General features: G+C 34.6%; 3 protein-coding genes across 3 annotated transcripts; 1 reads left to right on the forward strand and 2 right to left on the reverse strand.

The window, feature by feature from the left end:
- Positions 1-553: 553 nt before the first annotated feature.
- On the reverse strand, positions 554-3,088 carry TRIADDRAFT_19758 (uncharacterized protein; the record flags this gene model as incomplete). Its single annotated transcript, XM_002108859.1, has 8 exons — positions 554-640; positions 743-853; positions 926-1,177; positions 1,387-1,599; positions 1,764-1,958; positions 2,169-2,222; positions 2,507-2,677; positions 2,852-3,088. The coding sequence occupies 8 exons, from the start codon at positions 3,086-3,088 to the stop codon at positions 554-556; spliced, it is 1,320 nt and encodes a 439-aa protein (XP_002108895.1).
- A 1,285-nt stretch (positions 3,089-4,373) lies between these two features.
- Positions 4,374-7,335, reverse strand: TRIADDRAFT_52358 (uncharacterized protein; the record flags this gene model as incomplete). Its single annotated transcript, XM_002108860.1, has 7 exons — positions 4,374-4,477; positions 4,616-4,746; positions 4,977-5,122; positions 5,172-5,318; positions 5,990-6,089; positions 6,715-6,780; positions 7,301-7,335. The coding sequence occupies 7 exons, from the start codon at positions 7,333-7,335 to the stop codon at positions 4,374-4,376; spliced, it is 729 nt and encodes a 242-aa protein (XP_002108896.1).
- A 695-nt stretch (positions 7,336-8,030) lies between these two features.
- Positions 8,031-16,670, forward strand: TRIADDRAFT_52359 (uncharacterized protein; the record flags this gene model as incomplete). The annotated part of the gene is made up of 32 exons (XM_002108128.1): positions 8,031-8,203; positions 9,990-10,047; positions 10,348-10,404; positions 10,478-10,584; positions 10,671-10,803; positions 10,904-11,098; positions 11,271-11,321; positions 11,431-11,517; positions 11,589-11,696; positions 11,786-11,876; positions 11,938-12,017; positions 12,098-12,184; positions 12,257-12,375; positions 12,460-12,679; positions 12,772-13,046; positions 13,122-13,202; positions 13,506-13,593; positions 13,708-13,788; positions 13,873-13,932; positions 13,998-14,134; positions 14,228-14,265; positions 14,464-14,493; positions 14,566-14,618; positions 14,740-14,802; positions 14,870-14,990; positions 15,058-15,120; positions 15,213-15,319; positions 15,383-15,568; positions 15,777-15,872; positions 15,938-16,121; positions 16,206-16,360; positions 16,461-16,670. The coding sequence occupies 32 exons, from the start codon at positions 8,031-8,033 to the stop codon at positions 16,668-16,670; spliced, it is 3,594 nt and encodes a 1,197-aa protein (XP_002108164.1).
- Positions 16,671-17,307: the final 637 nt, after the last annotated feature.

The following is a 17,307-nucleotide window of genomic DNA, read 5'->3' on the forward strand; positions in this document are numbered from 1 at the left end:
AGATATATCAATTACAGAAATATATCAAGTATTTATTCTAAGGCAGATAAAATTCGATAGTAAATTGCTTGTATTATCAATACATCAAGCAGAATCTACAGAAACCTGAACTCGTTACAAGTAAACACTCCAACACCCATCAGTAATGTTATGCGCAAAGTCGACAATACTGTACAAAAATTATGATGGACAGGTTAACAGGTACACAATATCCAATAGCACATACTATACTGTATCGTCTATAAATTGCACAGCTACTGCTTTCCTACATCAATTACGAAATCTCACTGCCTTTGTTTAATAATTTATTATTTAATAATTTATTATTAACCGCATTAAACCGAATATAGTCTATTCTATAAACCATGGTTTTTAGTTATATATATACACTTCAATTAGTAAATTTTTAACGCGGTCTTTTTTTCCTCCTTTCCAAGAATTTATCTCTAATTTTAAGAAATTTTCTCCACCGGATAGGATCATCCCATTTGCCTCTACATGATTAATTTGAGATAAAAATATATGTATACATTGCATTTCAAACATCAAATTCTTAATGCTGTATTACTAACTTTACTAAGCCATTCCAGTATAGTTCAGGAAAATAGTCTCGTTGAAGTAGAAACAAACTTTTACGTTCCTATGATGAAAGTATTTTTTAATATATTGAAGTAGCTATGAATATAAGTTTAGCTAGTACGTATACATATAAATAAACAGATACATATAATATCATTGCTACCTTGGATTGATTAAAAGGAAATGTTTCTAATGGTTCAAAATTGTAGTCATATTCAGCAAAAAGTAACTTTTTGCTGCCAGTAAAAATGCCGCATGAGGCATAACCAGAATACTAAAGTCAAAAAATATACAATTCTTTAACAATAGAAAATACGTTCTCAAACGGAAAATTTGACATTCTTACTGTAGCTTTTGGCTGCAGGCCAAGTAGAATACTCTCAATATTCTTTTGTAGAGCTTTCGCTTGCGCACCTACTGCACCAAGAGATCTACCAACACCACAACCAATACAGTCACCAATGCCAAAAACATTACCAAACTCCTTATGAATCAATGTTTGCGCATCAACATTAAGCATTCCTTTCATATCAGCCAATTTACTATATCCAAGGACCTTAGGAGGAGCTAAAGGGGGGGCCACATATAGAAAATTAAACTGTATAACGATATAATAACCAAATATGTTAGCTCTGGCTTATTGATATGACAAATAAGTAAAAAATAGTGCAACGACTTTTACTTAAGATGATTTTAGTAATTTTATAGGATAAATTTTATTTGATCCGTGAATTGATATATATATATATATTAGCACTGTATAATATAATTATCTACACACACTAAGAAGCTAGATATCTATTTTACCTTCATTTCAAGTTTGTCAGTAGATTCATTGTCTTCCTTCCTAAAAAACGCTAACTTTCGATCATCATCGACCTCAAGTAGATTGTAACCTTTGTGAACAAGTACATTTTTCTGTTGACAAATTTCATCTAAGCGCTTCGAATACTTGTCAACCAGAAACAATTGCTCAAAAGGAGTAAACAGGTCTATTTGTACTTTTGTTCTGGTTCCAGACTAATCAAATAGGAAATTGAATTTTAGCATCTAATAGATTAGTCTTTGCTGTAGTCTATATCTAGTCTATAAACCTTAAAGGGCGATTTAAAAATTAAATATACATGCATAAGGCCTTATGATAATATGCGTATCCATAAAACAAATTATTAAATTAAACTAACCTGGCGCAAATAATCATCGACCAAATAGGCCATGCTAAGCGTCGTCGTATCGCAATTAACAGTAGACCTCGAACAAGCAAATAACCCTTCTCCGGACCGAAATTCTTGCAGTCTCTCATAAGTCTTAGCGACGTCATCAGTATCGTATATCGATGTAGCAGAACCATTTGCAACAGCTTCAACTAAACCTGTAATCTGTAATTTAAATGAATTAAGATAGAGAAAATAACGTTAAGCATAACAACAAGATTAAAAAGTATCAGTTGCAATGAATAAATACTCTTAAACTATGCCGAATCCTGCATAATTGCAGTAGTAGTTGTATACTGTACTATAGTTAGCGTGTTCATCTTTTTAGGTCAATACTGTACGTGTATTTATTGTCCTTTATACAATATGTAATACCTGATCGAATTGAGGTTGTACTCCAACGGCAATAACCAAGTACTCGTATTTCACCTAAGGAATCATACACGTACAGTGCCAATGAAAGAAGAACTTAATCGAAAATTATCCATAGCAATACAGTAACGATTAAGGTTAATCCAACAAGTTGGACCTGATGGCTAACTATCCCATTTTACAGTAGTGTATCTGTACTATAGAGGGTAACAAAAAAATCTGTATGATCTGTACCGACTCCGATCTCGTACTTATACAGGATAATTATACGAGTCAGACGGTTCGGTTAATTCGGATCACTAATCCATAATTGTAAATACATTGTAGCATATTTATCTTACCTTGTCGCCATCTTCCGTAAAGATACAATTATTATCAGGATCAAACCGAGCAGCTGCAGTTTTTAACCACTCACATCCGTAAGGTAATACTTTCCTCGTTGGCAGCTGAGATCGACTGGAAACTTTTATTCCGCAACTGATCATTGGCCATAAGCTCCGATAGTAATGATACTATATGAAATTGACGTTAAAAGAATATTTCTTGTTGAATCATTTCTCTAATTTTGCAACTATCACACTAGATAATTTAGGCGTGTAATATAATCTATTGCCTTGACTAATTTAAAACTGAACAATTGCAATATAGTTTTACTTCTCGTTTAATAACAACATTTATCCATCTACCTCAGATGGTTCCACAATCCAAACGGTTCCAGCGCCAAACTTCTTAGTCAAAGTAGAAGCTACAGTAATTCCTCCACTGCCACCACCAACAATCAAGAATTTGGCGTTAAATTCTCCATGCTTTATGAGACTAGTTGTAATATTTCTACATTTGAGCGCTTGCAATTTACTAATTGACGTTGCGCCTTGGAGACAACTTACATTTAGCTTCAAGTAATGAAGCGATGAACGAAACATGTTAAATGAGTCAGCGAGCACACGTACAGTACGAATACCGAATTAAATTCTCATTACTTTAATGACAAATGTTACTTTCTGTTATCAAAGCGCTGTACTACGGACTCTTCCAAGTTGTAATTATATCGCCTTCATCAACAAAAAATGTCTCAAAAGATCTTTTAGCTATGCAATACTTACAGCACTGTATAGTTTAATTACTGTGCTGTATATATTGACGGTACTGTACTACTTTACATGTCCTGTTCTGTACTGTATTTTTCTCTTTAGTAGTCCCTGAACGATACTGTACAGTATACACTACTGTAAGGTTTTCTCTCCCACAGTACTGCACAGTATGATACCGCATGAAATTCTGATTACATCATGCTACACAGCGCGGGTACTGGCTAGCAGTTTTGGAAGGTATTGCCCACAAATCTTCATTTTAAAATCATATCATTTGCAGAGGTCTGCCATTGCATAATAATAGACAGATTAATAATCTTCATTGGCCATTTGTTTTTTAATTGAAAAATATCACAATTTAGGGTGGCGCAAACTCGATTTCGCACTCCCTTTAACCCTCCTAAAAATTTTTAGACCCATCGATTTTCCATCGTACATTGTGAAGCCTGGTGTCTTTGATCAACTATCTTATGAACACAAATCACCGTTTGTACCCTCCAATTTAATGGATACTAAACAGCTTCCTCTACAACTCTATTCAAAATATTTTGCATAAATTGCTTTGCTGACTGCAGTTTATACAGTTTATAATACAGTACATACTGATAAGCTGCAAACCCTTGAAATTAGGCCATCACCACAGATGAAGAAGAATCTTATTCATTTTTTACTGAATAGCTGTGCTGGAGCAGCTAAATTCCTATTCTTACTGTACGGTGTAATTAAGCTACTGCACTGAAGTATGCCTTGCATGTACTAAACCTTTTAGCAATCTCCTGGCGCATGAGACTGCCTTCTACTTATTCTAGTCCATTATTAGAAATTCAATGTGCATTCAAGAAACTAAAGGAACTAATATCGTACGATTAAACAGATGTACTTACAACAAATGCCATATTGGCTAATGATCATATCGTCAGACATAGTTATGCAAGTACAATATTTTATTAGATTAAACTAGATCAAATAATACGTAGACATGTATACTAGGTGATATCTAGTACTGTACAAATAAATGTATACTCATGAGACACGAAGAAACAGTTACTTCTATTTTATCGCATCGATTTAATCATGTTTCTAGCTACTGCATCAATACAGTGCGTATAATAATTATTTAATCCGATCTAAAAAAATGTAAAAAATTTTCATAATTTAATATCTGTCCGGGTACTGATGTCAATTCCATCTTAATGAATTGCGGTAAATTCATGGAGCAGTCTGCAGCGTATAATAAAAGAGAACGACAACATATTATATGCCTACTGGCGAAAGATTGTTTAATATCCTATTTTACTTCAGTAAATTTGGCAGGTAAGACAGATTTAAGAATTTGAACACCTTTGAATACTCTGATACCTTTTGTAAAGATTGGTGGATATGGAGGTGGAGCTTTGAGGTAGGTATTGCTATCTTTTGTAGTTTTCATATGAGAGCGATCGGAAGCAAAAGTCTCCAAGAAATCTAAAGCTGGAATCACTCGAAAAAGCCTACAGTGATACGTTTGGAAACGCTAGTGAGACTATTGTTAGCAATCGTAACGATTTAAATATATACAGTCTAACCAGACTAATGTTGTAAACATAGAATATTAGGTAATTTAGAAAATCAAAATTACGTTAGAATGCTATTTTAGACTTTACACTCAAAAAGTATGCAACCAGTTCAAGATATCATACTCGTCAGTTGAAAATGTATCTTCAACGCTCTAGGATAGTACCTTTGAAATTGCTTCTGTAACTCATCATCAGGCCTTAAGCCATGTGTAACATAATCGTAAAACGTACACGGAAACTGCAATTGCGAATCGAAGTCGAACACTGAGACTAAATTAGAGGCTTTTCGTATCAGTATTACGTGATAGTCCTGAATTAGAATTGAGGTGATAATGTTAGAAGGAAGATCGAAATTTTACATGGCAAATAATGGCATCACATGTATGCTTATAATTGTTATAGCCTATTGAATAAATAATTAAAGCAAAACTAGCTAGACAAGCTTTAACTACCCAAACAATCAGGCCGTTTTCTTTATCACTCGCTTGCTGCTTCCATAAGGCTACCTAAACAAGATTTAGCACTATTTAAAATTGCATAGTAACCTAAACTAGTACAAAACGGCATCCTAATTCTAAAGGAAACGATTGATAGATATCAATACGAGATAATTTTCCATTATTGCATAGCTTCCTTAACGATATGTTGAATGACAACTTTGCTTAATCATGTTATAATCTAATCCAAATAAATAAATTGACAACAAGAGGGAACTGGATAACACTGAAGTTTGATATAAATGCATGTGTTAATTGAAAACGACTGGGAGTGACGGATTCACCAAATTAATAAATAATGCATTTGGTTTAAGAAATATCCTACGTAAGCCATATTAGTGCCGTAAATGTTTACTGATTCATAATGCATCAGAAGACCAACTTTAGCCAAGTGTGCTAAGAAACTTTTGCACTAGCCGGGGGTCTAACACATTATTAACACACCGAAAAAAAAAACTCTTTACTGTAACTGCAACAAAGCATCAGTACCGTCACCGGGAATAACGGAAAATTAGTCTACCAAATATTGTTCAATACAAATACGCAGTATTAAATTAAAATTTACTGTATGCAAAATATCGCGAACGGGATATTCTATTAGTAATAAGCAGTAATTATGACTACAGTGATATTATTATCAAACATGCTATGGCACCCGGTACTGTAATGGGAATCAATACCGTTTTATTATCGTTCGATATGAAAACGGCGTAGAACTCTTGTATGACAGCCTTTGATGATTGTTGAATTCGTTCACATAACTTCCATACATTTTCTTCACTGCAAAATATATCCCAAAAAATAGATGTCAATTTCATATACAACATGCATGTAAGCAGTACACGTTAATAATAACAATAACGTATAATCTCGATATCATCATTCATCAATTACGAGAGATAAAATAACACTTCTTGGCTAACAAAAACATCCGGTTTGAACATTGATACCTACCCGCACAGCAAGCCGTGCGAATGATATTTCTTATAATATTAGTTGATGATCGATTGGGTGTGCATTCTCTATTTTACAGACTCATTATTATTATAATTATTAAAGTATGGCATAGTATGAAAGGATATGCCACGAATTTGATCAAAATCGATAGGTATGGATAAAGGCCGATCGTAGCTATACGTACATAGCTGACAGTCAGCTGGGATACGTATATGATATGATATACTATCTTAATTGAGCCTCTTTTCCTTGTAACTGATGATTTAGAATGACTAAAGTCTACTAAGTGTTGATAATAAACTGAAGGCATTCTGTAATCAAAGCTAGGCGCTGCAGACTACACTTTAAGACTAGGTGTTTCTATACTGTACACCAAAAACGAGCACCAATTAACTTAGTCTAGAAACGAATGGCTGCCATTCCAACCATTGTAACTATCACAACTCACCAATAATATGGAGTGTAATCACAAATAATTCCTTCAAACGTTCGTTGCAATGTCATACCAAGTATACTGTACATACAAATAATTAATTCATCAATACATGAAACTCAATATAGTAACAGGACTCTAATTCGTATGGAGTGTGCTGGCAAAAGATATGAAATACTGTACAGTGCATAGTACAGTAATCTACAGTACATGCTACCGTGAAGTATGTCCTGTAGTACAGTACAGTATTGTAGCGTTCCTTTTACGTACAGTACAGTACAGTACAGTACAGTACTGTACTGTACTGTAGACCTGAGTGTATTGTACTGTACACATTCGTTTTTACAAAATCCTACCGTACTGTACGTACTGTACAGTATAAAAGAAAACAAAGACAAACATCACAAAAATTGTACTGACAAATAGTGACCATGCAGTGTACAGTACTGTACAGTACTGTATCAAAACCTGTACAGTACAGTACTGTACAGTATTGTACAGTATGCTACCGTACTGTACTGTACACTGTACACTGTAAAGGAGAAACTGCTAGCAAAAGCAATGTCACTATTTACGATGATTTACGCGAGCAAAAACTCACTATCTAGCCTCAGGATGAAACAACACAAGTGACATTACTTTTTGTACGGTACAGTACTGAGTACTGTAGCAACATCCGAACACAAACACCGATTTTTAAATTAAAAATATATAAATTTTTTGCGTACATGATAGTCAAGGTAAATTCATACGGTGCTGCTGCTGGATTTCCTGGAAGAGACTCGAACTTACTACTATCGCTTCTATTTCTACCTGACTAGAAGATCATCTGGTACTTCAGGTATTATAAATCCGTACATTTAGATATTTTATAGCTTTCTGCCAGATTTTTTCCATTCATTGCATCCAAAGCCAATTTAAAACGATATAGACATAATGGGATATATTCTGTTCATACGTACAAGTTTTCATATTGGATGCTAAATTCTTGGATAGGAAACCAAACCTAGTTCAGGACTCGAGTGTATATACAGTATAGTACAATACAACTTATTGAACAAGTACTTGAAGGGCAGTAACACATTGTACGCTATAATACAGTATATAACATGAAAACAGCTAAAATTATACTGTAATCTACTTACATTGCACCATATTCGTTCATTTAGCTACTACTCTACTGTATGTTTCAAACTTTTTAGTCCACTAACTTGACTTGTTACGCTATCTCTTGCCCGGTGGCTGTATTTTGAGCTTGTACTTTTTTCGAAAATGTTTTAGGTAAGACAGATTACCTGACTAGCGGCGGTAATCGGTAATCGGTAATCGCTATGAAAAGATCCCGCGTTGAAGAGCACGATATTTATAAATCTCACGTACGTCGTGAAGCTTTCCAGCCCCAAGTTTTGGGATCAGGAACTACAATGAACATATCCCAGGGTTACGAAATTGCAGATAGCCTTTCGTTCCCAACGCAAATGGCAACAGGTCAAGCTTTTCAGCAGTAAGTTCAAATTAGAAATTAGATGTTGACTGTGCCAAAGACTAATTTCTTAATTGGTAATCAAATGTACTGTACTTCGTCTTCACTAACTGTACATACTGAAACGACTTCATAAATTAGAACGTGCTCGCTACTGTGAACTGTACTAGAATCTGCATTTTGCGGGGACCCAATTTGAGCCGTTGTTGAGAGTTGTCTTCAATCTGCACAGTAAATTGCCCGTAATTTTGATATTTGCTATATGAAAACATTGTACCCTTTACCAGTACTATGGACAGGGGGTTTCAGATGAGGGTTCTTCGTAGGAATGACGTAAGGATTCGAATTTCTGAATTTAGAGATACATCTTATGTTTCACTGTAATGATAACATGTGTACGATCGTGATTCGTGCATGCCCATTTTCAGATTTGCAAAACCTGTTATACAGATACAGGAAACTACGTAACAAGAATACTTCTGTACTTTATTCCGTAACTTCTAATCGACAGAATTCAGCACAAATTGATGTATCCATGAACATTACGTGTTACTATAAGTCTTGTCGAATATGCCAATGCAACCGCCATAGTACCGTCCGCGCGTCACAATGTCTGTACTGTATTATGGATTACAGAGCCGTCCCGTCCCGTACGCGCCCTTTTCACTTTTCAAGCACGACATACAGTACAGTACATCTTAGGGCACTGTACATTATACTGTACAGTACAGCACATTGCCGTAACGCACAGTATCTGTTGAACATGCAGTCTTGTAAAATTTTAAAGGGATTACGCAAAATTTTGATGTTTTGTCATGAAGAAAATACAGGTACTCGAATTTTTCGTATGATGCAATACTAATAAAAGCTCGAGTTGCGTAATTGCCTGGATTTTATCACATTTTTTTCTCATCGAAGCTTACGCAAGTTACCTCTACGATATGGTTATCCGTGTAAGCTAGACTACGCTCTTTACATCGAGTAAAAACCTTAGTATACTAAGTACAGTACCACTAGTGCAATATACCAGTTTCCTTAAAAAAAGTCAACCCGAAACCCGATTTGAACCCGACTCGAGGGCGGAATTCGGGTTAGGAATTGCTGTGATGATACAGTGTTTGTATCGCGAGCGATTGCACTCATTTCGGGCTAAAAATCAACAATTTGATCGGGTTTAGATTGCCTTTTCAATCCATTTAAGGACTCTACAATGTACTATGCGATGATGGACTGTGGATACCTACTGTACAGTGATGCAATCAGAACTAGCGCTGTTGACTGTGCCACAGCTATGTAATACAGATAGGGTACTGTACATTGTACACTGTATAGACGTTGTCTACGACCCTATCCCGTACATTGGATAATGCTATTTTTGCATCAATTTGTACAAAATTGATCGCAAATGCATGATTTTAATATGTATAACGATTGGTATTTTTTGAAGCGTTTTACTCATAGTTTTTAGTATTTAAACATATCGAAGAAAACAGATCACATTGTACTCAGTACTGTACCCTGCATCTCTGTTCCGTTCGAGTGTTGATTTCGTCGTTCTGTCACTCTCTGAATGGCGCATAGTGTTGCAATTAGTGGTCAACCATCGATTACCATTGTAAATTAACAGAGAACATCACCTGGTGGTAATGCTACGTTGACCGGTTGTAACTTATCTACAAATTGACATTAGCTGCTGTTATATCATTATGTAACTAGACTTGCTAACGTGAGGTTATAATTATAGTTCTTGTTCAATCTAATACTTAACGCTAGTACACTACTAATATCCTTTATGTATTGATTTAAGAGTCACAACTGTTGGCCATCCAGCTCCACCAACTCTTGCTCAATCAACGCACGCACAGGTATACAGCATTTATCGCAGTATAAATTAACATGCAGTGCCCGACGTTATTAAAACGAACATATAAATAGTTAGAGTCATGTTGTTGTAAGCACTACTGTAGATTATGCTCATATGTGCATTGCAATGGTCAGCTCATAGCTCAAGAATGAGACTTTTATCTCGAATTTGTAGTCCCTGAGCAATCGTTGTGATGATAGTATTTGAAACTAGTACTAATATCATAATGGACCATTAGTACTTAGAAAACTTTTTTGCTACATATACGAGCATTAATCGCATAATAAAATTACATTGCTAGACGATAACACAAGTCCATGTCCCACAGGCCCAGCATCAGCAATTTCAACGCTTAAAGGTAGAACTTTGTCGTGTTTTAATTCAAGGAAGATTCAACATACTAAGGTACGGTACTTTTGTTGACGTTTAAGGTGGAGGATGCACTATCATATCTGGATGAGGTTAAGCGACAGTTTGGCAATCAGCCACAAGTATACAACGATTTTTTGGATATTATGAAAGATTTCAAGTCACAAAGGTAATGTAAGCGATAGCGATTACGAGATAGCTTTTATTTGGATAACATGGACTCTTAACAACTTACGAATAATATGAACTTTTTAGCATCGATACGCCTGGTGTCATAAATAGAGTATCCAACCTGTTTAAAGGTCACCCAGATCTCATTATGGGGTTTAATACGTTTTTACCGCCAGGGTATAAAATAGAAGTTCATTCTAACAGTGCTGCATCGCCTGTAAGATATTAAAAAAGTGCATGGATCATAGTTTTATAAAGTAATTAAAAGTTACTAAGGGAAACTCTTGATTTACTTACTATGCTTTGTTCGAATTTAGCATCATACCACTACGACTGTCACGTACACGAACAATCAGCAGCAGTTTCGTGTGCCTCATCAGCAACAGTCACCGCAGCCCCAAACGCAACAACATGCGCCACCTGCACCGATTCAACAACAACAACAACAGCAGCAGCAACAACAAAATCACAATCAGCAACATCCCGTACCTGTATCGCAGGCTAATACACAGGTAAGAATATGTGGTATTATTTTGCTATAAATCATATTAAAATTGTATCATATCTGGCATGTGCCTCACAAAACGATAATCATATAGCTAAGATCCTAGCGGTGATCTTATATAGCCTTTTATGGTTACTGTTCTTAAGTAATCCGGTATTTGCATTTTTGTTATTTGATAGGCACATCCTATGGAATTTAACCATGCAATAAATTATGTGAATAAAATTAAGGTAAGTTCTTATTTTGATTTTGACTTTGTTGCTTTTGATTCCTACATTGAAACTTATTATAGCAAGAAAAATAGATTTAATCTCTATGTGCTGATTTTCATTCTATTAGAACCGCTTTAAAGAACAACCGAATGTTTACAGGGATTTTTTAGAGATTTTACATTCATATCAAAAAGAGCAAAAGAGCATTAGAGAGGTACTTTTAACTACATACTAAATCTTTCAACTCAAGAGTAGCTCAAAAATGTGTTTTACATGTGTTATAAGGTTTATAGTCGCGTAGCTGAGTTATTTCAAGATAGCAAGGACCTTTTAAATGAATTTAGCCAGTTTTTACCGGATGGTAGCGGCGCTCATCTTAGCCTCTCTGATATGGTAAAGAAATAGAAATTGTGATTTTTAATATGTTTACGACAACTCTGCTCTAGTAATTACATTCTATTATTTTATCGTTATTTTTTCAGGTTCCTTTTCCCATTGATAGTGCACTCATCGCAGAGCAAGAGCAAAAAGAAACACTCTCTCCGAAGAAACAAAATCATGAGAAGCTTCTAGGTATCAGCAATATCTTAAAACAATATTTATTCTGTGACTAATGTCAAAAAACACTTTCTAGTTAATAAAAAGCCCACTACGAGTAAGCGCAGCTCTAACAATAATTCCACGACCGTCACTAATTTGCAAGTTTCTGGAAAAGTAAGACTTCATTAAAGATGACCAAACACTGTAGATATATTTATGTATGTATATACACTAACTAACTGCTACTTCTCAAGAAACGAAATAAAGGAGCGTTGAAGGATGTATCACTATCGGAGGCATCGAAGCATGGGACATTCAATGAACTTGCATTTTTTGATAAGGTATGATATATTACTTCTTACTGATTTCTATCGTGTGCTCTAATTACTTCTGTTACTGATTTGATATACCAGGTTCGCAAGGCATTCCGTAATCAAGCGGTGTACGATAATTTCTTGCGCTGTTTAACTTTATTTAACGAAGAAGTTATAACTCGATCGGAATTACTCACTTTAGTAACGCCTTTTTTAGGGTAATGACAGAGTTAAGTAAGAATGTATTCCGTTTAAAGTATGCCTATTTTGCTTATACTCTCTAATCTTAATCATACGCATAGTAAATTTCCTGAGTTACTTGCTTGGTTCCGAATATTTATTGGCCATAAAGAGCCAAACAACGTAGACCAGCAACAACCTGGAAGTAAAGATCGCACTAATAATGAAATAACAATGGAAATCGATTTTTCTACGTGTAAACGCTATGGCGCTAGCTATCGTGCTTTGCCGAAGACCTTTAATCAACCAAAGTGCAGCGGAAGATCGCCGTTATGTAAAGAGGTAATCTACATTCTCTTCAATTAATTGCTCGTGTTTTTATTTTTAGCTGACATTGTTCTTAATACATAGATCTTATTGTGTCCTTTATATAGGTATTAAACGATACATGGGTATCATTTCCATCATGGTCAGAAGATTCCACTTTTGTTAGTTCACGTAAAACTCAATTCGAAGAACATATTTATCGCTGTGAAGATGAACGTTTTGAGCTTGATATAGTTATTGAGGCTAACGCGGCAACTATTAAAGTACTTGAATCTGTGCAAAAAAAATTATCTCGCATGAATCCAGACGAAGTCAGCAAATTTCGTCTTGACAACCGATTAAGTGGTACTAGCGATGTCATTTATAGGAAAGCTATTCAAAGGTTGCTCAATTGCGTTGTCAATATTTACTGAAAAGTGTGTATTGTTTTAATGTCTTGTATACTAACTTTAACTAGGCTTTATGGCGATAAGGCAATTGACATCATAGATAGCCTTAAAAAGAATCCTTCAGTCGCAGTTCCGATAGTTCTCAAAAGGTAGTGATTTATTTTACAATTTCCTTAACCCTATTGGTGTAGCGCACACTGCTAGAACGCGGTAATCCTATTACGTGATTACCGGGTGTATTTGTCGCGCAATATAAAAATTTCGAGAATTTCGCTAACGTCACTAAAATTATACAATTTACTGAGTGGAAGTTTGATAGTTACTCTCGATACATTGAAGATTCAGCACATACAATGGCCTAGTAATTTAATATTGGAATTGCTACGGTGTACGAATTGTGCTACATAGTATAGTACGTGTCAGGATTAACTCAATCTCTGTACCTTTCTTAGGCTAAAAGCAAAGGATGAAGAGTGGAGAGAAGCTAGGAGAGGTTTTAATAAAGTTTGGAAAGATATTAATGAAAAATATTATTTGAAGGTTTGCTTATCATGATTGCATTTGGTATCTTAAATTAATGATTGTGTGGCTTACTATGATACAATAAGAATATTGTATAATAAAGTAACTTTCTTGCAGTCATTGGATCATCAGGGAATTACTTTTAAGACAAATGATCTAAAGGCTTTACGATCAAAAAATATGATATCTGAAATTGAAAACATCTTCGAGGAGGTATTGTTATGGCAAGTTTAAACATTAACTTACTTACGTAACAAAAATTTTTAAAATACAAGCTTTACCAAAATTTTATTCTAGAGACGATCTCAGATTCGCGACGGTGAACCACCGAAATTTCACTTATCGTTTGCCTGTGAGGTTCGAGCTACAATCTAAGATTTCTTTAAATAGTTTATGATTCATCAATATCTAATTTCATGTAGGATAAGTCAGTATTGGACGATGCTGCTTCTCTTATTATTCATCACATGAAAAGGCAAACTAATATTCATAAGAACGACAAAACGAAGATAAAACAGATTTTAGGAATTTTTATTCCCGACTTTTTCTTCGCACCAAGGTATCTTGTACTTATTCTATAGGACTAAATATTTAGCTCTGGTCTCCAAACCACATACTGTATAACCTTTTTCCAATTCTTTTTTATTTGTAGAGGAGAAATGAGCGATGATGAAGACAATAGTAGCGGAGGTATGTATCGACTAGATATACTCATATAAGAAACGTAATATACCATATATGATGAATCATCAAGATTTTCGAAACAGATTTCTGATGACGAAAATACGATGCTGCCTTCCTACTGATATATAAGAATTTAGTTAAATTCTATGACGCAGAATTACATCATAGTATCTTATGTAACCTCGATAATTTGTATTATTCTAGATGATGATAATGGAAACAACTCCGGTAGAGGTACTACTAAGATTGCGATATCTAAGCTACAATTCAATTTACTATTGACTCACTCCATGACAATTTTTATAGTCAAAGGAAGTCGCTCAAATGGCATTACCGAGTCCGCAACCAATGATGATACGGTATCCGTATTTCTCGTACAGCAATTGTCAATGTATTTAATTATTTCTAATGTATTATGCGCAGCAACAGTTAACATTGGTGCTCGTACTGTTGAATTGACTATTTGTTTTTTTCGTACAGGATGACGTTTATTCTCTATATTTTGTTAATAACCAATGGTATGTCTTTTTCCGCCTACATCAGGTATGGTTTGTTATTGTACAGGCCCTTTGTATATCATTTTATAACAATTTCCAATACATACTTCCAGACTCTTTGTGAACGTCTGTGTAAAATTTATCATCAAGCAATCGCTCTAGCAGAGGAGGAAGCTGCTAATAAACATAATAGAAAGGAAGCTGTTGCGGTTGCTCTGCGATTAAAGCCGTCAAGTAAGTTTTGCTATTAGTAGATTAAGAAAGTGGTTCTGCTGATAAATTTAATTCATTACAATAACAGATGATGTAGATATGGAAGAGTATTATCCGCATTATCTCGATATGGTTCGAAATTTGTTAGACGGTTAGTTCCTGACGTAGTTGTGTTATTTTAAATAAGAGTATTAATAACTATGACATATACGGAACATCAATCTTTTCCGCGGGATCAAATAGGCAATCTAGATTCAAGCGCCTTTGAAGATCAGTGCCGAGAAATGTTTGGGACACATGCATATCTTAGCTTTACTGTCGATAAACTAATTCAAAGTCTTGTTCGACAAGTAAGACTATCGTATTTAGTATTTTCTTTATATATGATTAACAACTTTATTTCTATAACATAGTTACACGCAATTGTTGGTGATGAGACCTGTATGAAAGTCAAGCAGTTATTTTCCTTGGAACAAGTTAATGGTGGTGCGATTGGTAGTAGATTAAATATTCCTGCAAATGCAACGGCTGAAGTGACTTACCAAAAGAAAGCCGAACAAATTATTGGGGAAGATACGAACTGCTACAGGATTATGTTGGTACGTTCCATCAAAACGGCGTTATTATAGAATACCAAAGTAGCTTAATGTAATTGCCAAAAAGTTAGATCTTCATATTATCTACAGACCGCAATCTTAGTAGTATTGTTCTAAATCAAGCACTTATATGGATACAAATATTCCAATCGTATTAATACCTGATTGGACTATTAAAACAGAATTCTTTAAAACCTTATTCATTTAATAGTGGCGTGATGGTAACCGTTTAACCATCGAGTTGTTAGATACTATTAATGACAATTCGGATGAAAACACTGATACCGCAGTAGCAGAGCCAGAAGAGGTATTATAGTATGCAATATGTGCTTTCCGTACTTCTCCTTTAACATTTTTATATCCATCAAATAGGAATGGCAAGCTTATGTCAATAAATTCGTAGTCAGTCCAAACATTCCGAGTAGTAACCAAATATCTGATAGAAAAGTCTTTTTGCTAAGAAATAGAAGTAGAGTTCGTAGTTCCTCCTGTGTACAAGGTTTAAGTAAACGAGTTGGTGATGACAGCAATGCCACTGGTCTTGCTCTTCAGAAGGGTATCGAAACTAACTTTAAATTTCTATAGTTATGTCAATAAGCTAAGATGGAGCCTAGTATTGATATAACTTTCCTTTATTTAGAAGAAACGGAAGACCAACTAGCGAAGTTCTTGCTAATGTTCTACAAAAAATATAATTTACAATATACCTTCAACATAAATTCTTACCAAATTTCGTATATAAGTGGAACTGGTGATTTATTATATCGTTATGGATCTTTACCGAAAGTTCGTCAGGTACTGGATCCGATTACATTCCTCTGTTTTTAAATTTTGTATACCAACTCTGAATTTTAGGGCTCACTTATTAATTCTAAAATCTCTCTCATTACTATAGGTCAACCAAAGTTTAAAACAGAGACAATCTTTGAGATTTAAGAAATGGTTGGATGTATGGCATAGTGAAAAAACAAATACGAAAGACATGTTAAAGTGTAGTGAATGGTTAGGCTTCAAGTATGTTTCTGTCGGCGAACACGAACTAAAGGAAGAATCAGAAGGGTACAGTAAACCACAGAGTAAAAAAATAAAATTGGATACTTCTTAATTTTCTGAAGCCCTTAAGATAGAATATTAGATATTCTAATGCACTATTGTATTCGTTATATTAAAAAATCCTGTTCGCAAGAAACATTTCCTCGATTATTAATTCCGATTTCTATAAACTTTTGAGGCGCTATTTTGCTTGAAAATATTATAGCCTATGTAAATCAGAAGAGTTTAGTCTCTTTACTGTTATATGGAATGTACAGTTTTGTTCTTCGATAATTATTTACGTGACAGCTAACAAAAGTGCCATTGTAATTGATTTTTGTTTCCTGATACCGTTGAATAACAAACTAGTAATGTATCTAGATTTAAGTCTCAGTACTTGAGAGAGATATTTAAATGTAAGCATCACTGGATAGTATTAATTGTTTCCAGCTATGATCAATTTCAATTGGCTATGCAATATGGTGATCTTTAGCTACTATTTACCAGTATTTCTGAGGCCTTATACGGCCATATAAATTTCGATAAAAATAACTGGCGACTGCAAAATGCAGATCTATGGAATAATAAATATTTGAAGCTCAATAAAAGTTTCTCTAACAGTTAACTTATTATGGCTAGAAATTTACCTTAACAACCTGTACTATATATATATAATACTATATAATGAATATAAGTTTATCCACAAGGTT

The sequence above is a fragment of the Trichoplax adhaerens genome, genomic scaffold, assembly GCF_000150275.1.
Source record: "Trichoplax adhaerens TRIADscaffold_1 genomic scaffold, whole genome shotgun sequence".
Classification (NCBI taxonomy): Eukaryota; Metazoa; Placozoa; class Uniplacotomia; order Trichoplacea; family Trichoplacidae; genus Trichoplax; species Trichoplax adhaerens.